The sequence below is a fragment of the Telmatherina bonti genome (assembly GCF_933228915.1).
Source record: "Telmatherina bonti genome assembly, chromosome: 16".
Lineage (NCBI taxonomy): Eukaryota > Metazoa > Chordata > Actinopteri > Atheriniformes > Telmatherinidae > Telmatherina > Telmatherina bonti.
This window is the reverse complement of record NC_136614.1, coordinates 6804456-6831388: the sequence shown is the minus strand read 5'-3', so window position 1 is coordinate 6831388 and position 26933 is coordinate 6804456. Positions and strand designations below refer to the sequence as shown.

Genomic DNA, 26933 nt, shown 5'->3' with positions numbered 1-26933 from the left:
CCACCTAGAACCACACTACAGCTAACTAACCTCCACCTGGAGCCAAACTACAGTTAAATAACCTTCACCTGGAGTCAGACTACAGCTAACTAACCTTCACCTACAACCAGACTACAGCTAACTAACTTTCACCTGGAGCCCGACTACAGCTAACTAACCTCCACTTGGAGCCAGACTACAGCTAACTAACCTTCACCTAGAGCCAGACTACAACTAACTATGCTTCACCTAGAGCCAGACTACAGCTAACTAACCTTCACCTGGAGTCAGACTACAGCTAACTAACCTTCACCTAGAGTCAGACTACAGCTAACTAACCTTCACCTAGAGCCAGACTACAACTAACTATGCTTCACCTAGAGCCAGACTACAGCTAACTAACGTTCAGCTAGAACCAGACTACAGCTAACTATGCTCCACCTAGAGCCAGACTACAACTAACTAACCTTCACGTAGAACCAGACAACAGCTAACTAATCTTCAGCTGGAGTCAGACTACAGCTAACTAACCTTCACGTAGAACCAGACCACAGCTAACCAACCTTCACCTAGAGTCAGACTACAGCTAACTAACCTTCACCTAGAACCAGACTACAGCTAACTAACCTCCACCTAGAACCACACTACAGCTAACTAACCTTCACCTGGAGCCAGACTACAGCGAACTAACCTTCACGTAGAACCAGACCACAGCTAACTAACCTTCACCTAGAACCAGACCACAGCTAACTAACCTTCCCATAGAACCAGACTACAGCTAACTAACCTTCACCAAGAACCAGACAACAGCTAACTAACCTTCCCATAGAACCCGACTACAGCTAACTAACCTTCCCATAGAACCAGACAACAGCTAACTAACCTTCACCTAGAACCAGACCACAGATAACTAACCTTCCCATAGAACCAGACTACAGCTAACTAACCTTCACCAAGAACCAGACTACAGCTAACTAACCTTCCCATAGAACCCGACTACAGCTAACTAACCTTCCCATAGAACCCGACTACAGCTAACTAACCTTCCCATAGAACCCGACTACAGCTAACTAACCTTCCCATAGAACCAGACAACAGCTAACTAACCTTCCCATAGAACCCGACTACAGCTAACTAACCTTCCCATAGAACCCGACTACAGCTAACTAACCTTCCCATAGAACCAGACAACAGCTAACTAACATTATCACTACCAACCGGTGTCAAAACAAAGTGAACTCTGAACCCAACTCTGCCCACTAGAGGATGAACTGATCGCCATGGCAATGTAAAAGATGCAGGGAAATATGCGGACGGCAACGTATGACGACGTCTGAAACGGACGTCCCCGTTTACAGAAATGGACCTTTACACTGTGAAATGTTGCAAATTCATCATAAGAGACAAAACAAAACATCTCTGTCCTGAATGTTGATGAAAAGACTCTTTATTTAGCAGGAAGTGGAGACATCCTGGTGACATAAGTTCAGATAAGTTTCAGGGTTTTATGTTTGTTAGAACTTTATAAAGTTTGTAAAAACAGTAACATGTAGAGCTGAGCTGCAGATTTGTTAGTTTCCAGAGGTTTGCTTTGTTCTTTTGGACATTCAGCTCACATTCGTCTCCTTTGTTCCCTGAAAGGATGAAAAATGCAGCAGTCGATAACCTGAAGACAAAACAAGGAGCACGAGAGGAGAATTAAATTTGCTTCAACTTGTGGGAGAATTGATCCGAAGCAGTGAGAATGACAGTGTTGTGGGTAAATAAGGAGATTAAACGCTTCATGTCGGAGCAGTTTGGATTAAAGAGAGCTTCGGGCTGTTTGTTTTTTCTTTCCAACCGTTTATGGTGATAAAACACAAAAGAAAAGACCTCTTGACCTCCATTGGTGTGAATGCTCACCGAGCTGTGATGCTCCATCATTCAGAAACTAACTGGAACAGCAGCTGTTGCCTTTAGTGCCAGAGGCAATGAAAACACCGAGCGGGGCTTTGGACAGGAATATGGTTCAGATAAATCTAGATGAAGATGACCTTCTACCTTCACTCGCTGTCCACCTGATGAAGCTCAGGTTGGACCACCTTTTCCTCCAGAACTGCCCTCATTCCTGATGTCGAAGAGGCAGCAAGTAGTTGGAAACATTCCTAACAGATTAACCCTAACCCTCCATACTGACATGAAGGAGCACACAGCTGTGTGACATGGTGCATCATCCTGCTGGAAGTTTCCATCAGAAGATGCTACACTGTGCTGAGACAGGGATGGACATGGTCAGCAGCAGGACCCAGGTAGGCTGTGGAGGTTAAACCAGGTCCTGTTGGTACGAAAGCCCTGTTTCCACTCTGCAGTTCGGCTTGGACCAGTACGGTTGGATCGCGTTCCCATTATGAAACTGTCCCAAACAACCGAACCAAATTGGACCATTTCTGGAACTCCAACAGTTGTGCGTCCACAGGAAATGGTTCGGCGCGGTTAGGGCGGAGCTACTGGCGTCACATGATACAATCCACTGATTGGTGGGTTGAAAACGGTATCCCGTGTTCCGACTGTACCGTACCGGTTTCAGCCAAACCGCTGAGTGGAAACGGGACAGTCGTGTGTGTTTTCATGTCCTGCTTAAGGCCCAGAAGTGATCAAATTATACCACATCCCACTTTCTGCTCTATTTTTTAGCGAATGTTTGCTCAAAGGGGTGAGTCTGACATCTTACCCTTTGTGACCTCACAAAGAGACGACCTGTTCAAAGCTTCCTGTTCAAAGTCACTAAAATCCCCCGTTTCCCTCATTCTGATGCTCAGTTTGAGCATGTCTACATGACTACATGCCGTCTGATTGGCTGTTAGGTGTTCGCAGTAACAAGTGGAGCTGAACGGTCATTGAAAACTCGCTGGTTATAAATAAAAACCTCAGCTGTGGGTCCATTTTTCCATCATCATCTCCTCGCTGGAGTTGCCTGCTGATGATGCAGCTCTTCATGCCTGCAGCTGTAAATCCCACGCATGATGAGCCAGATCCCCCTTCTCCACCGAGCAGCATTAACCATCCCTGCACGTATCACGGCTCCATTTTTATTCCTTCCATTGCTGCTTTTCTCTCTCAACAGGATATGAAAGATGAGGAGATGGCAGACGGGAAGGGCGGAAGCCCAAAGCAGACACAATAGGAGTGATTTCAATCAGCTCAGCTGGGACACATCAGCCTCCGGTAATTCAACATGTACAAGGAAACTTATTTATCTGCACTCGTCCCCAAATCGTTACGACGAAGAGCAAATGAATGAGAGAGCTCAGCTCAGTTTGATAAGAGTCCTCATCGCTAGGAAACAGAAATTACCGCGTCTCATCTGTCCTGCATCCTCCACGTGGTCCCTCGGCTCAAATCAAGATCAGAGAAATGACTATGTTTAACACAATTTCACAGCAGGCAGCCCAATAGTTTACTCATAAAAGGTAATTTAAGTTTGTCCCTCCTGGGTTGCTGTAGAAACAGTGGAGGGTTGGACAGGAACATCAGCAGCTCTGGATAAATCTCTGGATATCTGCTGACGTCACCTCCTCTAACTTCTGCAGGGATGTGAGCCGTTGTTACCGAAGTCGTCATGCCAACCAACTGGGTCTTGATGCAATTAATGTGAGAAGTTGCTCGGCAACAGCAGCGTTGTTAAAAAGAAACCGGTGGTCTCAAATAAATGGCAACACAAAATGTTGGCACACATTCTCCAGGATGTCAAACGACGGCAGCATTCTTGAAAGACAGAGACGGACAGATATGTCCAAATGTGTGAGAAAGACTAAAGGACTTCCGTGTTTCTGCAGATTTCGTAGGGCAGAAAGGTTATCTTGATCCACAGGTCCATGTACAAGTCTGAAAGCCCAGTTCAGGGAGGGTACGGGGTCAGATCAGTTAGCCAGACTGTTAGCTGAACAGATAGTCGAACTGTTAGCCAGATTGTTAGCTGGACTGTTAGCCGGACTATTAGCTGAACAGATAGCCGAACTGTTAGCTGGACTATTAGCTGGACTGTTAGGCGGACTGTTACCTGAACTGTTAGTCGGAATGTTAGCTGGGTTGTTAGTTGGACTGTTAGCCGGATTATTAGCTGGACTGTTAGCTGGACTGTTAGCCGGACTGCCAGCTGGACTATTAGCCGGACTGTTAGACAGACTGTTAGCCAGACTGTTAGGCGGACTGTTAGCCAGACTGTTAGCTGGACTGTTCGCCGGACTATTAGCTGGACTGTTAGCCGGACTGTTAGCTGGATTGTTAGCTGGATTGTTAGCTGGACTGTTAGCTGGACAGTAAGACGGACTATTAGCCAGACTGTTAGCTGGATTGTTAGCTGGACTGTTAGCTGGACTGTTAGCTGGACTGTTAGCTGGACTGTTAGCTGAACTTTTAGCAGTAGCAGCTGAATCAGTGTGTTTATGTTCAGAGACACGCCCTTCGGCCTGGTTTGGATCATAGATGGTTTTTATTCGGATCTGGAAAAGATAAACTCACATCCGTTGGTGAATCAGGTGTCATATTTGCTTTTTCAGTTCATAGAGCTTGTTAGGTTAACACACCTGACTAAATCGTTACCAGACCTGGAAACGTGAGGCGATCCTTTCATCAGATTCAGGAGAAGTACTATCTGCGTGAAGCCGTGAGGAGGCCTCCGATCCTCCACATGTAGATGGAAAACAAAGGAAACTCCTCAGACAGAAGGAAAACACGCTGCTCCAGCTGATTCAGCAGATCTGTCTGCTCCGACTTCGCCTCCAACCTGCAACCATCCACCTCAGACTTCTGCAACAGATTCTCCAAGATCCAGAACAGGTGGCAGGAGTTCTGGTACTGACTGACGGGAAACCGGTCCAGACCTGAATGGTCCTGCACCTGCCAAGGGCAGAAGGACCAAATAAATTTTATTTTAACCTTTTGCTTCTCTTGATAAAGGGTTCTTTACTCTTTTGAATTGGTAACAAATGATTAAAATAATTCATTTTACTTTACCTACTTTTCACATTATTAAAATTATATAATTAAGTGTATTATAAAAAAATAAAAATGATATGAAAAGAATTTAATGACAATGGGAAAATACATATTAAAAATAGTTTTGAAAAAAATGGGGAGATAAATAAATTAAGATTAAATTCATTTAAATTTTTATTTTCAGTTGATTTTTTTCATAAATTATTTTATTATTTTATTTTATTATTAATCTTTTTCCTTGAAATAAATTTAACTTCTTTATTTTCCCTAATTATTTTCTACAAATTCATTATTTCTTTAATCTTTTTCCTTAAAAATTAACGACTCATTTCTAATGTATTTTTCAGTTCATTCATATGATTTTTAATTTCAATAATGCAGTTTTTTTTATTTTTAACCATTTACAACGTGAGACATTTACGGAAGCGTGGAGCTGTCATCCTCATAAAGAAAGTTGGAGCCTTATCACATTATAACGTGATACGTTTCACGTTTTCACAATAAACTTATCATGTTATAATGAGATAGTTTCATGTTTTTACAATAAAATTATCAAGTTATAACGTGATAAGGCACAAATTTTTCTTATTAGGATGACAGCACTACGCTTCCGTACAAATTATTAAATATATGAGGGAAAAATATTTTCCACGCACCTAATTTGGTCAGAAACTGACATAATAAATCAAATTATTGTGATCTTACATGTCATTAATTGATCATAAAAATGCCATAAAACAAGAACCCAAACAGAAAAACTGAATTAACTCATAAGTTTGCTAAATATAACGAGAAACGACAGAAAGGCAATAAAAGGTGAACTAGACGACCTCATTATTCATGAAAACAGCTAAACAGTTTGTAGACGATGTAAAAAGCACAGAAACACCATCAGACATGAAGAGACAGAGAATCAGGATGGACGGCAGAGGGAGGCGGTGGAAGTCATGAGAAGGAAGGTCGAGCTGACAAAGAGTTTATAATGAAGCGATGCGCGACTCAGTGTGAAGGGCAGTAATTTCACCATCAAGGATGAAGACAGATCCATCATCAGAGGCTGAAACAAAACCCACAAACCTCCAGTTTGCTCTGAATGACAACAATATGAAGGTTTTCTCAAGTTCACCACCAGTCAGACACTGTAATAAAACCCTGAACTGACTAGCCTCCACTTAACGCTGAATTTCTGCTTTCCCAAAAGTCTAGTGATCAGATTTAAGACCAATATCTGCTCCCTTACATACGTAAAAGTCTATGTCCGTTTTAAACGTTGTTGTCTTTATACTTGACCTTTTGATCTTTTACGTTGTTAAGTCAGGTCATCCACCGTTGGGCAGTGCTGAGTTTAACAGACACCTGTTGGTAGCGGTAATTTACCGACAACTGGCCAAAAACACCAGAAGAAGAAGGCGACTATTACGCCTTTAGCTGCTAATGTGTCTTGGGGGGGGGGGGGCGGGGTGTATTTAAATGAGTATTTTAATCTCGAAAATCAACATAATTTGAGGCGTATCCTTTTGATTGACAGGTAACTGATTTCTGACAGCAAGAAGACATAATGTAGCACAACCGCGTTTTTTTGCTAGCCAACAGCGTGCATTAGCTTTAGGATGTCTACCTCCATTAGCTGGCTAGCTTCAGGTTAGCTCAGTTAGCTACAGGGAGATTGGAGTTTGACAGACGTCAACCATCCACCCTCTCACTCACATTACCCCTCTCAGCCCTACCTCTTTGCTAATTTTTGTATTTTCCAGGAGCAATGGAACACGTGACGCTGCCAAGATGGCGATGGTAGCACCCGCCCAATAAGCCTCGCTTCAGCTTTTCAGAAACCGATGAGTGACGCAACGGAGGCTACGCCCATCTGACAGTCTATGTCTGAAACCCCTTAAAAATAACAACATATGGACTGGAGCTGGTCTGAGAGCTCTGATGCGCCCCGTAGTGGAGGCCTCCAGTAACAAGCATAGTACAATTACACTAGGAACGGCTAAATATGCAAATGAGTGCCTAAAAACGGGAATCTGCTGAACCTCCGGAGTTGACTTGACATAACTGATCTGATTGGTCTAAACAAAATAAATAAATAAATGATTCCTGGTGGGGTTTTCTTTTTTTAGAGAAGTGAACGTGACCTCAGAGCTTTTTCAGCCTTTATATGACACCATAAAGCCAACAGAGGAAACCACTCCTCCCAGGAATTGATTTTTTCCTTCTGCTATTTTTTTGCATCAGTCCAGCAGGAGCGTAAGTTGTTCTCCCCGAAGCATCTCCTTTTAGGTGATCCGCTGACAATCCACTGATCCAGCTGACAGAAAATCAATGGGGTCTCATTCAAGTTTGTGCTTTCTGAGCTCATATCCTGACATCTTGGCTAAAAGGAAAGGCCTAATTCACACATACACACATAAAGTACAGTATTGTCTGGTTTTCTAAATTTATCTCAGGATCGCAGCATGATGGTTGAAGTATAGCTTCATTGTCTAGGAGGAAATCGTCTCGTGTGGCTGCAGGAGTTGGAGTCGGGAGGTCATCTCATTCCATCTGCTGACTATAGGTGGCTGATTTGAGTTCCTCCAGAGACAGAACAACAATATTTACAGTGTTCATCCACTTGGAAAGACTGGACTGAACAGAGATATGACAGCAGACAAACAGTCACTTTCATCTGACTTCTCTTTCTTATCTGGGTGATAATAAAGTCGATACTGAAGGATGATTCTGGGCTGACACAACATCTGATACAGCAGAGGTTTTAATAATATAAAAATATACAGTAAATTAAAATGACTCTTTGGAAACACCATTCTGTCCATGTTCTTGCCGTCATCAATGGTCACCAGCTGGGAGTAGAAACCAAACAATCACGAGTATATTTGGCTGAAATGAATCTCCTCCTCATGATGTCTGGACTCCTCCTGACATTCAGGAAGTACATGAGGTGGCTTGGCATCTGGTTAGGACGACTGCTGGATGGCTCTATGCTGAGGTTTACTGGGCAGATCTACCACTGAGGGAGTGGTAGATCCCAGGACACCCTGAAGGGACAACGTCTCTTAGTCAGCCTGGAAACGTCTATGTCTCTTAGCTAACCTGGAAGCGCCCTAGGAAACCTGGAGGAACTTTTGATCTGGTCAGAAATAGACTTGATTCATGATTTGTAAAATTAATATACAGTAATACAGATGATGTCAGATAAGGGATGGATGGATGGATGGATGGATGGATAGATGGACAGATGGGTGGATGGATTAATGGATGGATGGGTGGGTGGGTGGATGGATGGATGGATGGATGGGTGGATGGACGGATGGATGGATAGATGGACAGATGGGTGGATGGATGGATGGGTGGATGGACGGATTAATGGATGGATGGGTGGATGGACGGATGGATAGATGGACAGATGGGTGGATGGATGGATGATGGATGGATGGATTAATGGATGGATGGGTGGGTGGGTGGATAATCCATCCATCTTTTATTTCAATGATGAAAATATGTAAGAACTCTGATGAACGCCTTTATTGGTTAGCGGTGAGCAATTATCTTGTAATTTTGACGAGAACTATGATGGACATGGTTGTAGAAAGTGACTACCAGGTGAAACATAACTTTAAAATAAAATTTAAATTATGAAGCAGAATAAACAGTTGTGGGTGTCCCAACTTCCTTCTGCGGCCATATTTTCCGATGCAACTGACATACCCTGGGAAATTTGATCCCCCTTCATTTAAAGTGTGGTCAGGTTTCTTATGTAAATCACTCTTCTGTATCTGCTGCCTGTTTTTTAAGTTTGAACTTAAATATGAGATTATAATTATTCAGTTTCGAAGGTCTTTAATTCAGTTTTTAATGAGCAACTAATGTGCTGTGAATCACAGCCGAGTAGAAAAAATGTAATTACCTGTGAGATCTGCGGCTGAAAGCGACTCATGCAGGCAGTAATAACGCTCATTCATTGTAATACAATAGAATTACATTTACGTCACACCGGAGCATCAATGAAAGATGCTGAAGGAGCTGCTCATCCACATCCTGCTGCTGGACCTCCATTAACCTCTGGTTTCCGCTGCAGTGGGGGATCATCTGTTTACTGGTCAGACCGTACAGTTTGTTATAAGAAACAAAATGGTTTCATGTTCATTTGTCTTATAGGAAACATCCAGGAGCCTTCACATGGCTGTTTCTGGACCTGTTGGATGTTTTCCTTCCTGGTTCTGGTTCTGATGGGGGTTTTCCTTCCTGGTTCTGGTTCTGATGGGGGTTTTCCTTCCTGGTTCTGGTCCTGATGGGGGTTTTCCTTCCTGGTTCTGGTCCTGATGGGGGTTTTCCTTCCTGGTTCTGGTCCTGATGGGGGTTTTCCTTCCTGGTTCTGGTCCTGATGGGGGTTTTCCTTCCTGGTTCTGGTCCTGATGGGGGTTTTCCTTCCTGGTTCTGGTCCTGATGGGGGTTTTCCTTCCTGGTTCTGGTCCTGATACCAGGTTTTCCTTCCTGGTTCTGGTCCTGATACCAGGTTTTCCTTCCTGGTTCTGGTCCTGATACCAGGTTTTCCTTCCTGGTTCTGGTCCTGATACCAGGTTTTCCTTCCTGGTTCTGGACCTGTTGGATGTTTTCCTTCCTGGTTCTGGTCCTGATGGAGGTTTTCCTTCCTGGTTCTGGTCCTGATGGGGGTTTTCCTTCCTGGTTCTGGTCCTGATGGAGGTTTTCCTTCCTGGTTCTGGTCCTGATGGGGGTTTTCCTTCCTGGTTCTGGTCCTGATGGAGGTCCTCCTTCCTGGTTCTGGTCCTGATACCAGGTTTTCCTTCGCGGTTCTGGTCCTGATACCAGGTTTTCCTTCCTGGTTCTGGACCTGTTGGATGTTTTCCTTCCTGGTTCTGGACCTGTTGGATGTTTTCCTTCCTGGTTCTGGTCCTGATGGGGGTTTTCCTTCCTGGTTCTGGTCCTGATGGAGGTTTTCCTTCCTGGTTCTGGTCCTGATGGAGGTTTTCCTTCCTGGTTCTGGTCCTGATGGAGGTTTTCCTTCCTGGTTCTGGTTCTGATGGAGGTCCTCCTTCCTGGTTCTGGTCCTGATACCAGGTTTTCCTTCGCGGTTCTGGTCCTGATACCAGGTTTTCCTTCCCGGTTCTGGTCCTGATACCAGGTTTTCCTTCCCGGTTCTGGTCCTGATACCAGGTTTTCCTTCCTGGTTCTGGTTCTGTTGGAGGTTTACCTTCCTGGTTCTGGTCCTGATGGAGGTTTTCCTTCCCGGTTCTGGTCCTGATACCAGGTTTTCCTTCCTGGTTCTGGTTCTGTTGGAGGTCCTCCTTCCTGGTTCTGGTCCTGATACCAGGTTTTCCTTCGCGGTTCTGGTCCTGATACCAGGTTTTCCTTCCCGGTTCTGGTCCTGATACCAGGTTTACCTTCCTGGTTCTGGTTCTGATGGAGGTCCTCCTTCCTGGTTCTGGTCCTGATACCAGGTTTTCCTTCGCGGTTCTGGTCCTGATACCAGGTTTTCCTTCCCGGTTCTGGTCCTGATACCAGGTTTTCCTTCCTGGTTCTGGTTCTGTTGGAGGTTTTCCTTCCCGGTTCTGGTCCTGATACCAGGTTTTCCTTCCTGGTTCTGGTTCTGTTGGAGGTCCTCCTTCCTGGTTCTGGTCCTGATACCAGGTTTTCCTTCGCGGTTCTGGTCCTGATACCAGGTTTTCCTTCCCGGTTCTGGTCCTGATACCAGGTTTACCTTCCTGGTTCTGGTTCTGATGGAGGTCCTCCTTCCTGGTTCTGGTCCTGATACCAGGTTTTCCTTCCTGGTTCTGGTCCTGATACCAGGTTTTCCTTCCCGGTTCTGGTCCTGATACCAGGTTTTCCTTCCCGGTTCTGGTCCTGATACCAGGTTTTCCTTCCTGGTTCTGGTCCTGTTTGAGGTTTACTTTCCTGGTTCTGGTTCTGTTGGAGGTTTACCTTCCTGGTTCTGGTCCTGGTGGAAGTTTACCTTCCTGGTTCTGGTCCTGGTGGAGGTTTACCTTCCTGGTTCTGGTCCTGGTGGAGGTTTACCTTCCTGGTTCTGGTTCTGTTGGAGGTTTACCTTCCTGGTTCTGGTTCTGTTGGAGGTTTACCTTCCTGGTTCTGGTCCTGGTGGAGGTTTACCTTCCTGGTTCTGGTCCTGATGGAGGTTTTCCTTCCCGGTTCTGGTCCTGATACCAGGTTTTCCTTCCTGGTTCTGGTTCTGTTGGAGGTCCTCCTTCCTGGTTCTGGTCCTGATACCAGGTTTTCCTTCGCGGTTCTGGTCCTGATACCAGGTTTTCCTTCCTGGTTCTGGTCCTGGTGGAGGTTTACCTTCCTGGTTCTGGTCCTGGTGGAGGTTTTCCTTCCTGGTTCTGGTCCTGGTGGAGGTTTACCTTCCTGGTTCTGGTCCTGGTGGAGGTTTACCTTCCTGGTTCTGGTCCTGGTGGAGGTTTACCTTCCTGGTTCTGGTCCTGGTGGAGGTTTACCTTCCTGGTTCTGGTCCTGTTGGAGGTTTACCTTCCTGGTTCTGGTCCTGGTGGAAGTTTACCTTCCTGGTTCTGGTCCTGGTGGAGGTTTACCTTCCTGGTTCTGGTTCTGTTGGAGGTTTACCTTCCTGGTTCTGGTTCTGTTGGAGGTTTACCTTCCTGGTTCTGGTTCTGTTGGAGGTTTACCTTCCTGGTTCTGGTCCTGGTGGAGGTTTACCTTCCTGGTTCTGGTTCTGTTGGAGGTTTACCTTCCTGGTTCTGGTTCTGTTGGAGGTTTACCTTCCTGGTTCTGGTCCTGGTGGAGGTTTTCCTTCCTGGTTCTGGTCCTGGTGGAGGTTTACCTTCCTGGTTCTGGTCCTTGTGGAGGTTTACCTTCCTGGTTCTGGTCCTGGTGGAGGTTTACCTTCCTGGTTCTGGTCCTGATGGAGGTTTACCTTCCTGGTTCTGGTCCTGGTGGAGGTTTACCTTCCTGGTTCTGGTTCTGGTGGAGGTTTACCTTCCTGGTTCTGGTCCTGGTGGAGGTTTTCCTTCCTGGTTCTGGTCCTGGTGGAGGTTTACCTTCCTGGTTCTGGTCCTGTTGGAGGTTTACCTTCCTGGTTCTGGTCCTGGTGGAGGTTTTCCTTCCTGGTTCTGGTCCTGGTGGAGGTTTACCTTCCTGGTTCTGGTTCTGTTGGAGGTTTACCTTCCTGGTTCTGGTCCTGTTGGAGGTTTACCTTCCTGGTTCTGGTCCTGGTGGAGGTTTTCCTTCCTGGTTCTGGTCCTGGTGGAGGTTTACCTTCCTGGTTCTGGTCCTGGTGGAGGTTTACCTTCCTGGTTCTGGTCCTGGTGGAGGTTTTCCTTCCTGGTTCTGGTCCTGGTGGAGGTTTACCTTCCTGGTTCTGGTCCTGTTGGAGGTTTACCTTCCTGGTTCTGGTTCTGTTGGAGGTTTACCTTCCTGGTTCTGGTCCTGGTGGAGGTTTTCCTTCCTGGTTCTGGTCCTGTTGGAGGTTTACCTTCCTGGTTCTGGTCCTGGTGGAGGTTTACCTTCCTGGTTCTGGTCCTGTTGGAGGTTTACCTTCCTGGTTCTGGTCCTGTTGGAGGTTTACCTTCCTGGTTCTGGTCCTGTTGGAGGTTTACCTTCCTGGTTCTGGTCCTGTTGGAGGTTTACCTTCCTGGTTCTGGTCCTGGTGGAGGTTTACCTTCCTGGTTCTGGTCCTGGTGGAGGTTTACCTTCCTGGTTCTGGTCCTGTTGGAGGTTTACCTTCCTGGTTCTGGTCCTGTTGGAGGTTTACCTTCCTGGTTCTGGTCCTGGTGGAGGTTTACCTTCCTGGTTCTGGTCCTGTTGGAGGTTTACCTTCCTGGTTCTGGTCCTGGTGGAGGTTTTCCTTCCTGGTTCTGGTCCTGGTGGAGGTTTTCCTTCCTGGTTCTGGTCCTGGTGGAGGTTTACCTTCCTGGTTCTGGTCCTGGTGGAGGTTTACCTTCCTGGTTCTGGTCCTGGTGGAGGTTTACCTTCCTGGTTCTGGTTCTGTTGGAGGTTTACCTTCCTGGTTCTGGTCCTGGTGGAGGTTTTAGACAGGATTGTAGCTGCATGACAGTGAACTGGACTGAACGTTGCTGGACTGCATCTGGAATGTTCCTGCTCCTAGAACGGTACAAAGCTTCCGTCTTCTGCTCATTTATTAACTGTGGAAGTAAATCATCTTCTGGGCCAAATTCCTGCTCTCTGAATATAACTGGCAACACTGAGCGCCGGGCTAAACATAGAGGACCTATTTTACATTTTTATTGCCAGTGACGGCTACAGTTTAGCTGCTTGCCAGACGAACCACAATTTAATAAATCAGACAGCAGCTCAAGTTCTCATATCAAATCACAGACTAAACGCTATGAAGTGACGGTGAAGACAAACAGGAGAATATTCCCACATCCTGAAGTCTTGTCTGTACAGATGAACCCCACATGAAAGTCAGAAAACCACAAGGTGTTTGCAGAGTCATTCTATTGGGACCATCCTGTTTGACAAGAAACATCAAAGATAAAGCAGAACAGCGGCGGATCCGTCGGATTATCTTTGTGACAGCTGAGACAGGCGAGCGCTGTGGGAGGAAGACGATGGAGATGAAGACAACAGGCCACCGGAGAGTCAAAGAATGCTAATTAATTTAGCCGTCACCGCAGATGCCACCAGAGCTTCAAAGCAAAGGATGTTAAATAAAGAAGAAAACACATCATCACACTTGCAGTTCTGCCCACAACGATCGCGGAGCAAATAGTCTACCTGCTGCTGACTGATAAGGAAAAGATGAGATGAATTCAGCTTACAGAATTCCTGTGAAAGTGAGTTTCAGGTCATTTACGATGCGAGTTGGACTGCAGAGTCATCGATTCCCCAGCTGAAGACTGGAGGGCTCACACTGCTTCTTATTTCCATGGCTACTGATAAAAACACAGCAGGGTGGGTGTGGGTCAGAGCAGGCTCATTTGTTCCGCAAATAACTTCCATCCCAGGTGGGAGGTGGCGACGAAGCGCCGCCATGAGGCGGCCGCTCCGTTAATTCATCCATCTTGTCACATCCTCGACTGTATTAGCATAACAGAGGCAGATAACGCTGAAGAACCAGCACTTTATTGGCAAATCTAGTTTCCACTGACTTTAATGGAAACAATCAAGAAGAAAAACATCCAAATGATGCATTATTCTGCTTCTGGAATAAATCTAAATGAACTTGACTGACTGTGCGATGAATGAGAATCGCTTAGTGGCGTGATGTGCAGGACCCAGAATGATTCAGAGCCAACTCAGGGAAGGATGGAATAGATGCTAGCAATAAATGCTACATACTTTGTACCAAATACTACTCACGACCTTACATACTAATATGCAGTCAGTGTCTTCTATATACAAATAAGACAAGAATAAGGATTAAAAATTCAAATATTTTAACAAATTTTCTGATTTAGATGAAAAATGATCTCTTTTCCGAAGTAGTTTATTACTAGACCCTGATGTTGGCTGAATGAGACTAGAAGTGTAATTTAGGTTAAACATTAAAGGTTAAGTGTGTAAGGATTATTGCCATCTAGTGGTGAAGATTGGTATAGCACAGCTGTAATCTACGGTGGCTGTTAGTTGTCAAAATTCCTCCAGGCATAAAGATGTTTTCACGTGTAAATGGATCAGAGGCTTTAGGTACAGCAGCTAACTGTTGTCTTCTTCTATGGTTGTTTTAAGGCGTTACGTATGGTAAACTAGCCACAACCTGCAGTTCTACAGCTTATCCTCTTTTTGCTATTTATGCTTACGACGCTCGCGAATGCTCGTAACTATGGAAATTGGTCAGAGTTTGTAAGCTTTGGATTCAGCATTTAATGTGGATTCATTTAGATTTATGTAAAATGCCAAACATAGAAGCAGATTTGAAGAAAAGAACATCAGAGATTGCCGTTTTCTCGGCTAAAAAAAGCCAATTTACCGGCAAAGAAAAGGGAAAGACCCCGAAGCAGGAGGGCAGATCCAGCTGTGGATGTCTTCAAGTGGATTTTAAAGATCCGTCTTTGGTATTTAGGCTAATGATGTGTCCGATTTCACATCTTTACAAATATGCAGTAGTTTCTGCAGTCATGAGCAGGTTGGAACCTTCCGGACTTTGGATAAACTGGCCTTAGCAGGAACGACAGAAACCTGCAGCTCTCTTCCTGTTTCTGATGTCAACAGACTACAAATCTGTTTCCATTCCTCTGAAATGGACTGAGGAAAACACTTCTTTGTGGTGTTCTGCTAATGTAACGTCTAGTACAAAATGACCAAAAGCAAACTGGTACAGAAAGAAAACCGTCCCATTTGACGCCATACACAGGTTCAGGCTGGACATCTGGCATGGCGGCCATTTTCCTGCTGGTCTGACGGGTTTCAAACAGTGTTTTTTATCGATCTTGTTTATAAAACTCAGCAGATTGTTGGAAAGCTATGAAAACATATACCCTGTTGACATGCCTTCTCTCCTCTTCGACTGATCCGTCAAACGCAACAACCGTCTGGTGTCGCTCTCATTTTCCTGCTGAAGACAAGTCCGTGGAACTTTACATGGACATCCAAGCTTTCTGACCTGCCTGCATAGTTATGAGCCAAGTTTCATACGTTTCTTCCTGTTAAAAGCAAAAGATAAATAAAATCATGGTTCTTATTGTTGACATTTATCATAAATTATAAGTAGTAATTAGTTTTATTTTGCTGGGCTGATGGGAAAAACATGACTGTTCGGATCATAAATGTTGCAGACTCCTGAACCAAATGGTGCTCCACCTCCTAAACAACGCTGCTACTGAAGTTTTAAAGCTTGTTTGTCCATTCAGAGACACTGCAGGAAAAGTAGTGGCAGTTGCATGTATATGGAACCACAGTAAGTAAATAAATGCATCATTCTACTATGATAAAGTCATGTATCGATACCAGGAGAAACTTTTGATTTTGACGCTCCTTCTTTAAAGTGCAGAGATGATCAGTGAGATCTGTGTTTATCCAGGAAAACACACATTTCTTCTCCGTTTTACTGTAATTTAGTCAGAAATAGTAACAAACATGTGATTACTCACAGCAGGACTTTATTCTCTGAGGTCCTGAGACGTCCACAAACGTGAAGATTAATCTGATTATTGTAGAGAAATACTTCATTACTTTTACCCATGAAGTTGTTTTATTCCCTGTGAAGGCAGGTGCGTCCCAGCTTTCCACCGGTAACGTTCCCAGTACGAGACACTACAGGGTAACAGGGTCAAATTTATACCTAACTGGTACCTAACTGGCTTTGCTGGTTCATTCCTCACACTGTCACTATTATTTTTTCTATTACAGGTTTTCTACAATTGTATGTTTAAAGTGAAACTATTCTGTACATTTCAGGCTAATTTATTTTTATTTCTGAGCCCAGAAGGGCTGGGATTGATGGAGTTATTGTCACAAATGGCTTTATTTACTTCAGACCGACCCTCTCCGTAGGCTGTCAGATCAGCCTGCGGGCAAAACGAGTGGATTGAGACTCTTCCGCATTAAGCCCCGCCTCCCGCCACTGCACTACATCGGGAGCGCGCACCGCACCTGCTTTCACCGTCATTGTAACATCTCATAAACAGAAGGATTAGGCTCATATGAACTCAATAAAAACACAAACTACAATGTCAACACATAGCATCCAGCCCTACATGTTGGAACCTGAATCAGAGCCTGAAAACGAAGTGGAAAACAGCAACCCACAGCAACGAATGCAGCAGGATGTCTCTCTTTGGTAAACTCACCAGCCATCGTTGGAAATAACTTTATCCCACGTTTTCCACCCGCCTGATGTATTTGTACATGCCCTTGTTAACCAGTAGAAGGTAACCAATCACCCAACCTTATCCCCCGGGACGTCACAAGGATTTCCACGTAGAAAAAACTCTCTGAAACGACGTGTTTTTCGTTGCCATGGAAACCGAACGGAGAGCGTGCTGGAACTCAAACTCAAACTCAAACATGTGTTTAGGTGATAAAAAACAGTGTCGTTCACATGTCTGATGAGGATTCAACACTGTAACACTGTAGAAAGCTCAGAAAACTCCAAATACCATCATAGGAACCCTTTAAATATGCAAATGAGGTCGTATAAGAAGAAAATTTACATATATTTCTAAGAAAAGATTCTGAACTCTGGATTTATCCAGGCACAAAGTTCTTTTTGCATTTTGTTGGCATATTAAAGATGTCTTTATTTAACTCTTTACAATTCACAAAAAACTAATTCCCACCATGTTTTTGTGATGAAATGTTCTACAAATCCGCAGTGAGCGAGCCGAACTGGAAAGTTTGCTGCATGCCTCTGGCCCAGGTGGGCAGAGTAAATGACCTACCTGGTTAAATAATAGTTCAAATAAAAACTGGAAAGTGTGGAGTGTGGAAGACTGACATGAAGATTTTTGACCCTGAATAAGAGGAAAAATTGCCTTTTGTTTTCAAAGATGTACGGACATCCAATCCAATCAGATTTATAGATACAAAGTAGAAGTACACAGAGTGTGTGCAAGAGCTTCATGCATCTGGGATTAAGGTCTGACAACCTGTATGCAGGTTAGACCATGAATGTGGCTTTTTAAGATCATCATGGGATGAATATCAGTGGTAAGTGTTAAGATCCCTCAAGGGACAACAACAAGCGCAAAAGGCTGAAAAAAAAGTTAATTTCAGGTCAACTTTGATAAATCCAGAAGAAAACGACATGAACAGCTGCTGAACAGTCTAAGGTCTCTGGAGCCATGAAGAGGCCTGAATCGGTACCATTCCTGGTCTCAGAGGCAACGTCTAGACCTGATGACATAAAATGAAAGATGTTGAATGTGAAAAGGACCCACTGGGTCTGATTTCTGTCTCCGAGACTTTACATCTTTGTGTGTTCAGACTGATCTGCCCTGCAGAGAGAAATAATTATCCTGTACAAACCAAACTTCACGTCTCCATTTATTCCCGACTCAACAACAAAACCAACAAAAGCTCCATCTGCAGCGATCGCGTCATTGTTTGTTTTCTGCAGAGAAGCCGGAGGTTTCTTTCCTCTGAGGAGCCGAGCGAGTCAGGACAAAAGGAAGCAGCAAAATGCTGCAGCTTTTTGGTATTCACACACCAGGCTGGCTGAATATCACTGAACACCACCTCCTGAACTCAAACTACATCTAAGTACGTGCTACGGATGTGAACAGAAAATATTTATTCTACAAACAAGCCAGTAACTTTATCAGGTTCAGCAGCCGAACACATTTAGTCATGAAGACATTCTTCATTTCAGCTCCATACAGCATCTCATCATAACGGCGCTGAGGACGGTTAGTTCTATGTTATCGTCCCACTGCGGACTTCGCCAACGTCTCAACTGGTGGTAAGGTGGAGTACCAGCTACCGGTGGGCCCCAACTTTGCCCTCGTCAATGTCCTGAATGAACTGGTCACATGACCCCCATGCGACATCTGGTGACGTGTAGAACTCTTTTCATTGCACTTTTATGTCAATACGTCTGAAAACGTCCTGATAAAAACTTTTAGTGATGTTTAAGAGGATTTTCTAAATGTAGGCGTTTCCATTGGCAGTTTTTTACTGTAATATTTGGGTTTCTTGCTGTTCTGGGGTGGGGTGTGGTGGAAATTCAGCTTTTGTATCACAACAGGACAAAGTTCAGTTTGTGTCTCAGTCAAATCAATAGGGTCCAGAAACGTTGGTCCGTCAACCAATGGATTGATACATACACGGTCCAGAAACATCGGTCCACCCAACAATGGATCCATACGTACATGGTCCAGAAACATCGGTCCGCCAACCAATGGATCAATATGTACATGGTCAAGAAACGTTTGTCCACCAACCAATGGATCAATATGTACATGGTTCAGAAACGTTGGTCCGCCAACCAATGGATCAATATGCAGATGGTCCAGAAAAAGCGGTCCGCCAACCAACGATCCTTACGTACATGGTCCAGAAACAAATCTAAGCCACCACCAACCGATGGATCCATACGTACATGGTCCAGAAACATCGGTCCGGCAAACAATGGATCAATATGTACATGGTCCAGAAACATATGTAAGCCCCCGCCAACCAATAGATCCATATGTACATGGTCCAGAAACATCGGTCCGCCAACCAATGGATCCATCCAGAAATCTTGGTGTCATTTTGGACTTTAAACTACTGTAAATCATAACATCCATATTAAAGGGACATTGTGAACATTTGCTACATTACTACAGGCCAAAACCTACCACCAACCTCTAAAACGGTGGTCTCGGCTTGTTAAGCAGGTAAAAGCGATGTACCGAGGTCCGGTACCAGAAGATCCTGACAAAGAGGAGGACCCGGTACCAGAAGGTCCTGACGAAGAGGAGGACCTGGTACCAGAAGGTACCGACGTAGAGAAGGACCCGGTACCAGAAGGCTCTGGTGAAGAGGAGGACCCGGTACAAGAAGGTTCTGGTGAAGAAGAGGACCTGGTACCAGAAAGTTCTAAAGAAGAGGAGGACCCGGTACCAGAAAGTTCTAAAGAAGAGGAGGACCCGGTACCAGAAAGTTCTAAAGAAGAGGAGGACCCGGTACCAGAAAGTTCTAAAGAAGAGGAGGACCCGGTATCCAGAAGGTTCTAAAGAAGAGGAGGACCTGGTACCAGAAGGTACCGACGTAGAGAAGGACCCGGTACCAGAAGGCTCTGGTGAAGAGGAGGACCCGGTACCAGAAGGTACCGACGTAGAGAAGGACCCGGTACCAGAAGGCTCTGGTGAAGAGGAGGACCCGGTACCAGAAGGTACCGACATAGAGAAGGACCCGGTACCAGAAGGCTCTGGTGAAGAGGAGGACCCGGTACAAGAAGGTTCTAGTGAAGAAGAGGACCTGGTACCAGAAAGTTCTAAAGAAGAGGAGGACCCGGTACCAGAAGGTTCTAAAGAAGAGGAGGACCCGGGACTGTTTATATGATACCAGACCAGCGATTCCAGCGGTTTACAAGGATGATTGATAAAGTTGAAGAAGGGATTTCATCATTTATTATGATCAATTCGTCACGTTCCGCCTCCGTTGGAGAAAACAAGGCTTTTCATTCGTGTTGGAGCGAATCTCTTGTGGATGAAACTTCCAGAACCTTCGTAGTTTTACGGAAGACATGCTTTATTCTCGTGGTAGATTCTGGGTGTGAAATCAGTTCTGTGGGATCCGGCAGAACTCTGGTGCTTCATCACATCAGATGTGTTGCAGCACAGAAACCTTCACCCTGGAGCGTCTTCCTCACTTGGCAGGACATGCAGCGATTCTTTAGCTCCATCTTCTAAATGCAAATGAAAGGCTTCAAGCCAACTGCAGGCTTTTACCTGCTTAACAAGCCGAGAAATAAAAGATTAGCCGTCGCCTGTCCGTGAGGCGGCATCTAAAAACCGGCTTTTACAGCCATAATTCACAAAGCACACCTCTCTTCTCAATGTCAGAACAGAAAATTACAGCCGCTTCAAGAGCAGACCCATTAAAAATCATTAAATAATGTTGGATTAATCCAAAGGATTCACGTTTCTGCTGAGGACAGTGACAAGTGTAGGATCTCCTTTCCTCTGTATTTTCCTCTGAGCCAGATGGAGATCCAGATGAACATCCAGATGGAGATTAAGATGAACATCCAGAAGGAAATCTAGATGGAGATCCAGGTGGAGATTAGGATGAACATCCAGAAGGAAATCCAGAAGGAAATCTAGATGGAGATCCAGGTGGAGATTAGGATGAACATCCAGATGGAAATCCAGATGAACATCCAGATGGAGATCCAGATGAACATCCAGATGGAAATCCAGAAGGAAATCTAGATGGAGATCCAGATGGAGATTAAGATGAACATCCAGATGGAAATCCAGAAGGAAATCTAGATGGAGATCCAGGTGGAGATTAGGATGAACATCCAGATGGAAATCCAGATGAACATCCAGATGGAGATCCAGATGAACATCCAGATGGAAATCCAGAAGGAAATCTAGATGGAGATCCAGATGGAGATTAAGATGAACATCCAGATGGAAATCCAGGGAAAGGAATGTTCTCAGGTGTGAAACCTGCCCTCTGATGATATTAAAGGATGTCCAGCAGAGGCTGGTGAGGTTTGCTAAGAAACAAAGAGGATGCTGAAGAGGCCTTCAGAGGCCGAAGCTGCTTATTTCTCTGGTTTTACCTTCACGTCTGAAGTCTGACAAGTCCGTCAGCAATGTCTCAGGGCCGCAGAGACACTGGCTGCAAAAATTTGTCGACAAAGTCGACAACAAAAATTCATCCACCCGTCTTCTTTTGCTTATCCGGGTTCGGTGTTGCTGTGTCCCTAAGCAGGGAAGCCCAGACTTCCCTCTCCCCAGCCACATTTACCAACTCTGCGGGGGGATCCCGAGGCGTTCCCAGGCCAGCCGAGAGATATAATCCCTCCAGCGTGTCCTGGGTCTTCCCCGGGGTCTCCTCCCAGAGGGACGTGCCTGGAACACCTCACCAGGGAGGTCCAGGAGGCATCCTGACCAGATGCCCGAGCCACCTCAACTGGTTCCTCTCGATGCGGAGGAGCAGCGGCTCTACTCTGTTCTCCTCCCGGATGACCGAGCTCCTCACCCTATCTCTAAGGGAGAGCCCGGCCACCCTGCGGAGGAAACTCATTTCAGCCGCCTGTATACGAGATCTGGTTCTTTCGGTGCTGATTTAACCATCCTTGTTTAATCAACGAAGAAGAAACTGACGGCGGTGCAACCTATTTCCAAAGTTTGGGGATATTTCACGCTAAACAAAGAGTCAAACAGGTGAAATGTGTCGTCTGCCACGCAGAGTCGGCGTACCACGGCAGCACAACGGTCATGCATGAGCATCTGGAAAGAAAGCACCCCGGAGTCATGGTTTCCAGCGTTCCAGATGGCTAAGTTAGCATTAGCGAGTAGCGATGTGCTGTTGTTACCTCTGTTCTGTTTTTACAGCCGTTTATCTGTTTGTGTTCAAGATAACTCAAAGTTATGGACAGATTTTCATGAAATGTCCAGGAGTCGTTGGAAATGTGAAAAAGGAAGAAGTGATTTAATTTTGGTGGTGATCCAGATCACTGTTTGGATCCAGGAATGTTTTAAAGGATTCCGGCCCTTGTTTAGCTACAAAACAGGCTACAATGTAAATAATCATTTCAATGCAATTCTACCAAAATTAGGATGTTGAAATATTTTATTTATTTTTGTTTTTTCCTTTTCAGGCAAATTCTGTACAGCTTGGATATGACACTATAGCTAAGTTTGAATGTTTCTAAATAAATTAGTAGTAAGCTGTTAAACTTAAATTTAATATTCAACTGGTTCGTTCTTTTAACTTACTAAAGGACATCATGTTGGGACTGACTGGGAATCAGGGGGACATTCATATGATGCAGATGGAGAGAGTGGGGTAAACATACTGGAACCAGTAAAAAGAACTGCATCAATCTCATCATCAGCACCTTCTGGTACCGGGTCGTCTTCATCATCAGCACCTTCTGGTCCTGGGTCGGACCCCTTTATAACTCTTGGTGTGACAGGTGAATGAAACAGTCGCCCTTGTGTGTTTTCTACAGTTTTCTGGTGGAAATGTCTGAAATTATCTTTAGAACAGGAACTTCCAGTCGGCGAGTCAACATCTTTGTATCTTGGAAACCTTTCTGGCCATCCACCCATTTCAAGCTGCCATCTTGCTTTTTAATGTTTCCACAGTAGCGACATGCTACATTAGCGACATGCTACATTAGCAACGGCCGCTAATTCCCCATCAGGCTTGTAGGAGCATCTGCTCCGTTACGCTGCGTCTGAACTGGAAACTCAATTATTTATAATTATAAATATATCAGTTCTCATGGAAATATCCCACCAACTGGTTCTGCCTCCAGGTACATCATGAGGATTAAACCTGCAGAATATTTGTCAACTGTAAACAAGGTTTGTGTATGAATGAGCAGGATTTAGTCCCATATCTAATCCATCAATTGATCACGTCTGTCCCGACTCTGTTTGGACATTTTCAGACACATAAAACCAGAACTTCAAACAGACTTTAAGGGGGAAACAAGGCATCACTCAAACATTCAGTAACTATGATATTCATTAGTTTCGGCACATCTGAGCCACTTCCAGGTTTCACATCTATTTCTGTATAAACTAATGACGTATTTTATCGTCTCTTTCTGTTTTCAGTCGAAAGCTCCAGGAAGTAAAAACCCTAAGATCAGCTGCGGTCAGCATGAACCACCAGGAGAGAGGAGCCGGCTGCATGGCGGTGACGTTTGGACAGCGTTCACTCTTCCTGGAGGCTCACCGCTGCTTTTCCTGGTGCTGCTTGTGGATGTCAGCAGCCTCCGACAGAACAATGCAGATGGCCGAGCTCATCTGTATGCTGCGCTGATCCAAGGACAGCGGTAGCAGCATCTGCAGCATCTCTGAGGATGTACGCTGACCTCAGCCTCCCTGCTCACGTCGCACACTCATGGCTTCACGGCACGACAACCTGCGACCTTCAGATGCTGCTTTTATAAGTACTTTACTTCCTCAGCATCCCAAGTCTTCCTGCACAAAACCTGAAATCTGGAAACATCGTCTGAAACGCCCTGAACCATCATGGAACAATGGCTGGAAGTTAAGAAACGGCAGTGTGTAAGTGGTCATGTGACCCTTCCCCCCCCCGCTGGTCTACGGAGGTTTTCTATCCGTCCAGGAGGTCTACAATCCAGATGTAGTGTTTATTCAGAGACTCTAGATGGTAAATCCACCATTATTTATCACATCTTCATCACCATCACTACCATGTTGCTTAGAGACCTCTATTTTCACCTGGACATGAAGATGAAGACACTTCCTGTCAGACTTTCCACCAATCAGAGAGCTTAAACTGACGGTAACGTCCAATCAGGAGCAGCCAAAGATCAACAGGTGATGAGGAAATGTGTGTCTGAAAAGAATCATTTTACATAAAAATCGTTATTTTATTTGTTTTACAATTTTACTTTTTTTCTTTTCTTGGTCAAATAACTTTTTTCCAATTTAAATGTTTCTATGTTTAGATGCCAGATGGACAAGAAGTTACACAGTTTCTCCAGCAGGGGGCGACATGTTTTTCCGCCACTGTTAAGTAACCCAACATTATATCCGTTCTGGAAAACACGTAAACAGAAGACGGAGAATGGCGACAACCTGCAGAAATGAGCAGTTAACATTTAAAGTCAAAAGACACATTTTGGGTTTTTTGCTCTGAAGGGGAAAGCAGAGCTGTTCATGTGGAAAGCTGTAAACTCTGTAATGCACATGTAGCGTACTGTAGTAACACAACTAACGTTACTGCCCACCTAGCAAGATGCCGTCCTGCAGAGCTAACGGCCAAATGTAGCGCAGCAGGGAGACAAAACCAGCACTTTTATATGCAGTTCCAGCTTCTGGAACAACAGTATCAGTTCACACAGCTGGTTCAGATATATCGCTACTGAATAAATCTGAAAAACTGATTTTATTTGGGAAATCTGGCTCGTAAAGCAGTCTGTAAACTTTGTCATCATGCATCTTTTTTACATGGTTTGCCGTTTGTCCCATTGTCCCAGCCCGACTGAACACTGTGGAAAAAATAAAAATATTAATCAAGACAAAAAGGTTAAAGGTCCTATGTGCCAGACTTACTGCCATCTAGTGGCAGAGACTGGTATCGCACGTCCGTCAGTCGTTTAAATTCATCCAGACAAAGACGCTCTCATGACGTTTGTTTCAGCAATGACTACACGACAGCAATGACAACACAACTACTTCTTCTATAGTGCTTTTAAAGGTATTACTTGTCCTAAACGGTGCTTCGCTCAATCAGACAAAGCTGCTACTGTAGTTAGAAAGCTTGTTTGTCCATTCAGAGACACCTTGGTGAAAATTGCAGCCGCTACCAGTACGTGTGTCCAAGCTGAGAGGCATAAATGCTTCTTCATCATAGTAACCAGAAACAGTCTGAATGATGGATTACATTTCTCCGTCATTGATCTCTAACTTTATTGAAAGCTAAAAATGTCTGGAATCAGCCAGTGAGAGGTTGGTTAATGAAAGCAAAACTAAAATCAGTCCATCTGCTTCCAGACGGGACATTCTGGATATTTGCGTTCCTTCAGCGCTTATTGGACTTCTGTTGACTTTTTATTATCTCCAGCGAGTCAGCGCACTCTCCTCTGGCATCAACAACTGGATATATGCTCCTCTTCAGACCCCAGAGATCCCAGTTAATCCTCAACCCAACAACCATGCCACGCTATAGATCAGTCACACTTAAATTCCTCATCTAAAAGTGAAACACATCATCCAGTCTGTCATTAGCAGACCGGCTTGTAGCCATGTTTTCCAGCTGGTGGTTAAACAAGCAGATTGTCTCATCTGTCCAGGGACTCTGCTGACTCAGGTTGAAGGGCGGCCGATGATGGCTGAAGGGCTGCGCGTCCTCTTCACACATCATCAGTCTTCATCTCATCGGCTTTAAACGCCTGAAATCTGGAAGAAACTACAGAGTAAACATGAATGTTTACTCTGTAGTTTTTAATTCTGCTGTAAACATGTTTATTTATCATGTAAACATGTTTATTTCTTATGTAAATTTGTTTATTTCTGCTATAAACGTTTTTAATTCTGCTGTAAACATGTTTATCATGTAAATATGTTTATTTATCATGTAAACATGTTTTCTGTAGTAAACTTGTTTATTTCTGCTGTAAACATGTTTATTTCTGATGTAAATGTGTTTTTTTCTGTAGTAAACTTGTTTATTTCTGCTGTAAACATGTTTATTTCTGATGTAAATGCGTTTTTTCTGTTGTAAACTTGTTTATTTCTGCTGTAAACATGTTTATTTCTGATGTAAATGTGTTTTTTTCTGTAGTAAACTTGTTTATTTCTGCTGTAAACATGTTTATTTCTGTTGTAAACATGTTTATTTCTGCTGTAAACATGTTTATTTCTGATGTAAACATGTTTATTTCTGATGTAAATGCGTTTTTTTCTGTTGTAAACTTGTTTATTTCTGCTGTAAACATGTTTATTTCTGATGTAAATGGTTTTTTTCTGTTGTAAACTTGTTTATTTCTGCTGTAAACATGTTTATTTCTGATGTAAATGTGTTTTTTTCTGTAGTAAACTTATTTATTTCTGCTGTAAACATGTTTATTTCTAATGTAAATGCGTTTTTTTCTGTTGTAAACTTGTTTTTTTCTGCTGTAAACATGTTTATTTCTGATGTAAATGTGTTTTTTTCTGTTGTAAACTTGTTTATTTCTGCTGTAAACATGTTTATTTCTGATGTAAATGTGTTTTTCTGTAGTAAACTTGTTTATTTCTGCTGTAAACATGTTTATTTCTGATGTAAATGCGTTTTTTCTGTTGTAAACATGTTTATTTCTGCTGTAAACATGTTTATTTCTGATGTAAATGTGTTTTTTTCTGTAGTAAACTTGTTTATTTCTGCTGTAAACATGTTTATTTCTGATGTAAATGTGTTTTTTTCTGTAGTAAACTTGTTTATTTCTGCTGTAAACATGTTTATTTCTGATGTAAATGTGTTTTTTTCTGTTGTAAACATGTTTATTTCTGCTGTAAACATGTTTATTTCTGATGTAAATGTGTTTTTTTCTGTTGTAAACATGTTTATCTCTGCTGTGAAGTTGGTCTTGTCAACATTCTGTTTACGAGCCCCTAGTGGATGAGGGGGGAACTACAGTTCGTAGCTTCACTTTGAACCGCCGGAGGTTTCTGCTTGGCAGTAAGATATCTGAAACGTGAAGGCGGATGTCGACTTGCTTACTCTTATAAGGACGGACTCTTCCGAACCAAACGATCCTGATTCCAACTTGTTTCTTAAAAACAAACGTCTCTGAGCTGTTGAAGCTTTATTATCTGCAACAAACAGCTGTTTTCCTCTGAACGGCTGATAATTCTCTTCTTGCCGTTTGACTCGAGAGTCCCTCTTGAAGGAGAAAAACA

At 44.0% G+C, this 26933-nt stretch overlaps 1 protein-coding gene across 1 annotated transcript in view; it reads right to left on the bottom strand.

Annotated features, from left to right (window-relative positions):
• Positions 1-4608: 4608 nt before the first annotated feature.
• The window catches only part of mei4 (meiosis-specific, MEI4 homolog), a gene marked incomplete at both ends in the record, with an annotated part of 46177 nt that continues 23852 nt past the window's right edge, over positions 4609-26933 (bottom strand). The window contains one exon of the mRNA XM_079255680.1: positions 4609-4851. Within this exon, the coding sequence (XP_079111806.1) occupies positions 4609-4851 (243 nt within the window). The remainder of the gene's footprint in view (positions 4852-26933) is intronic.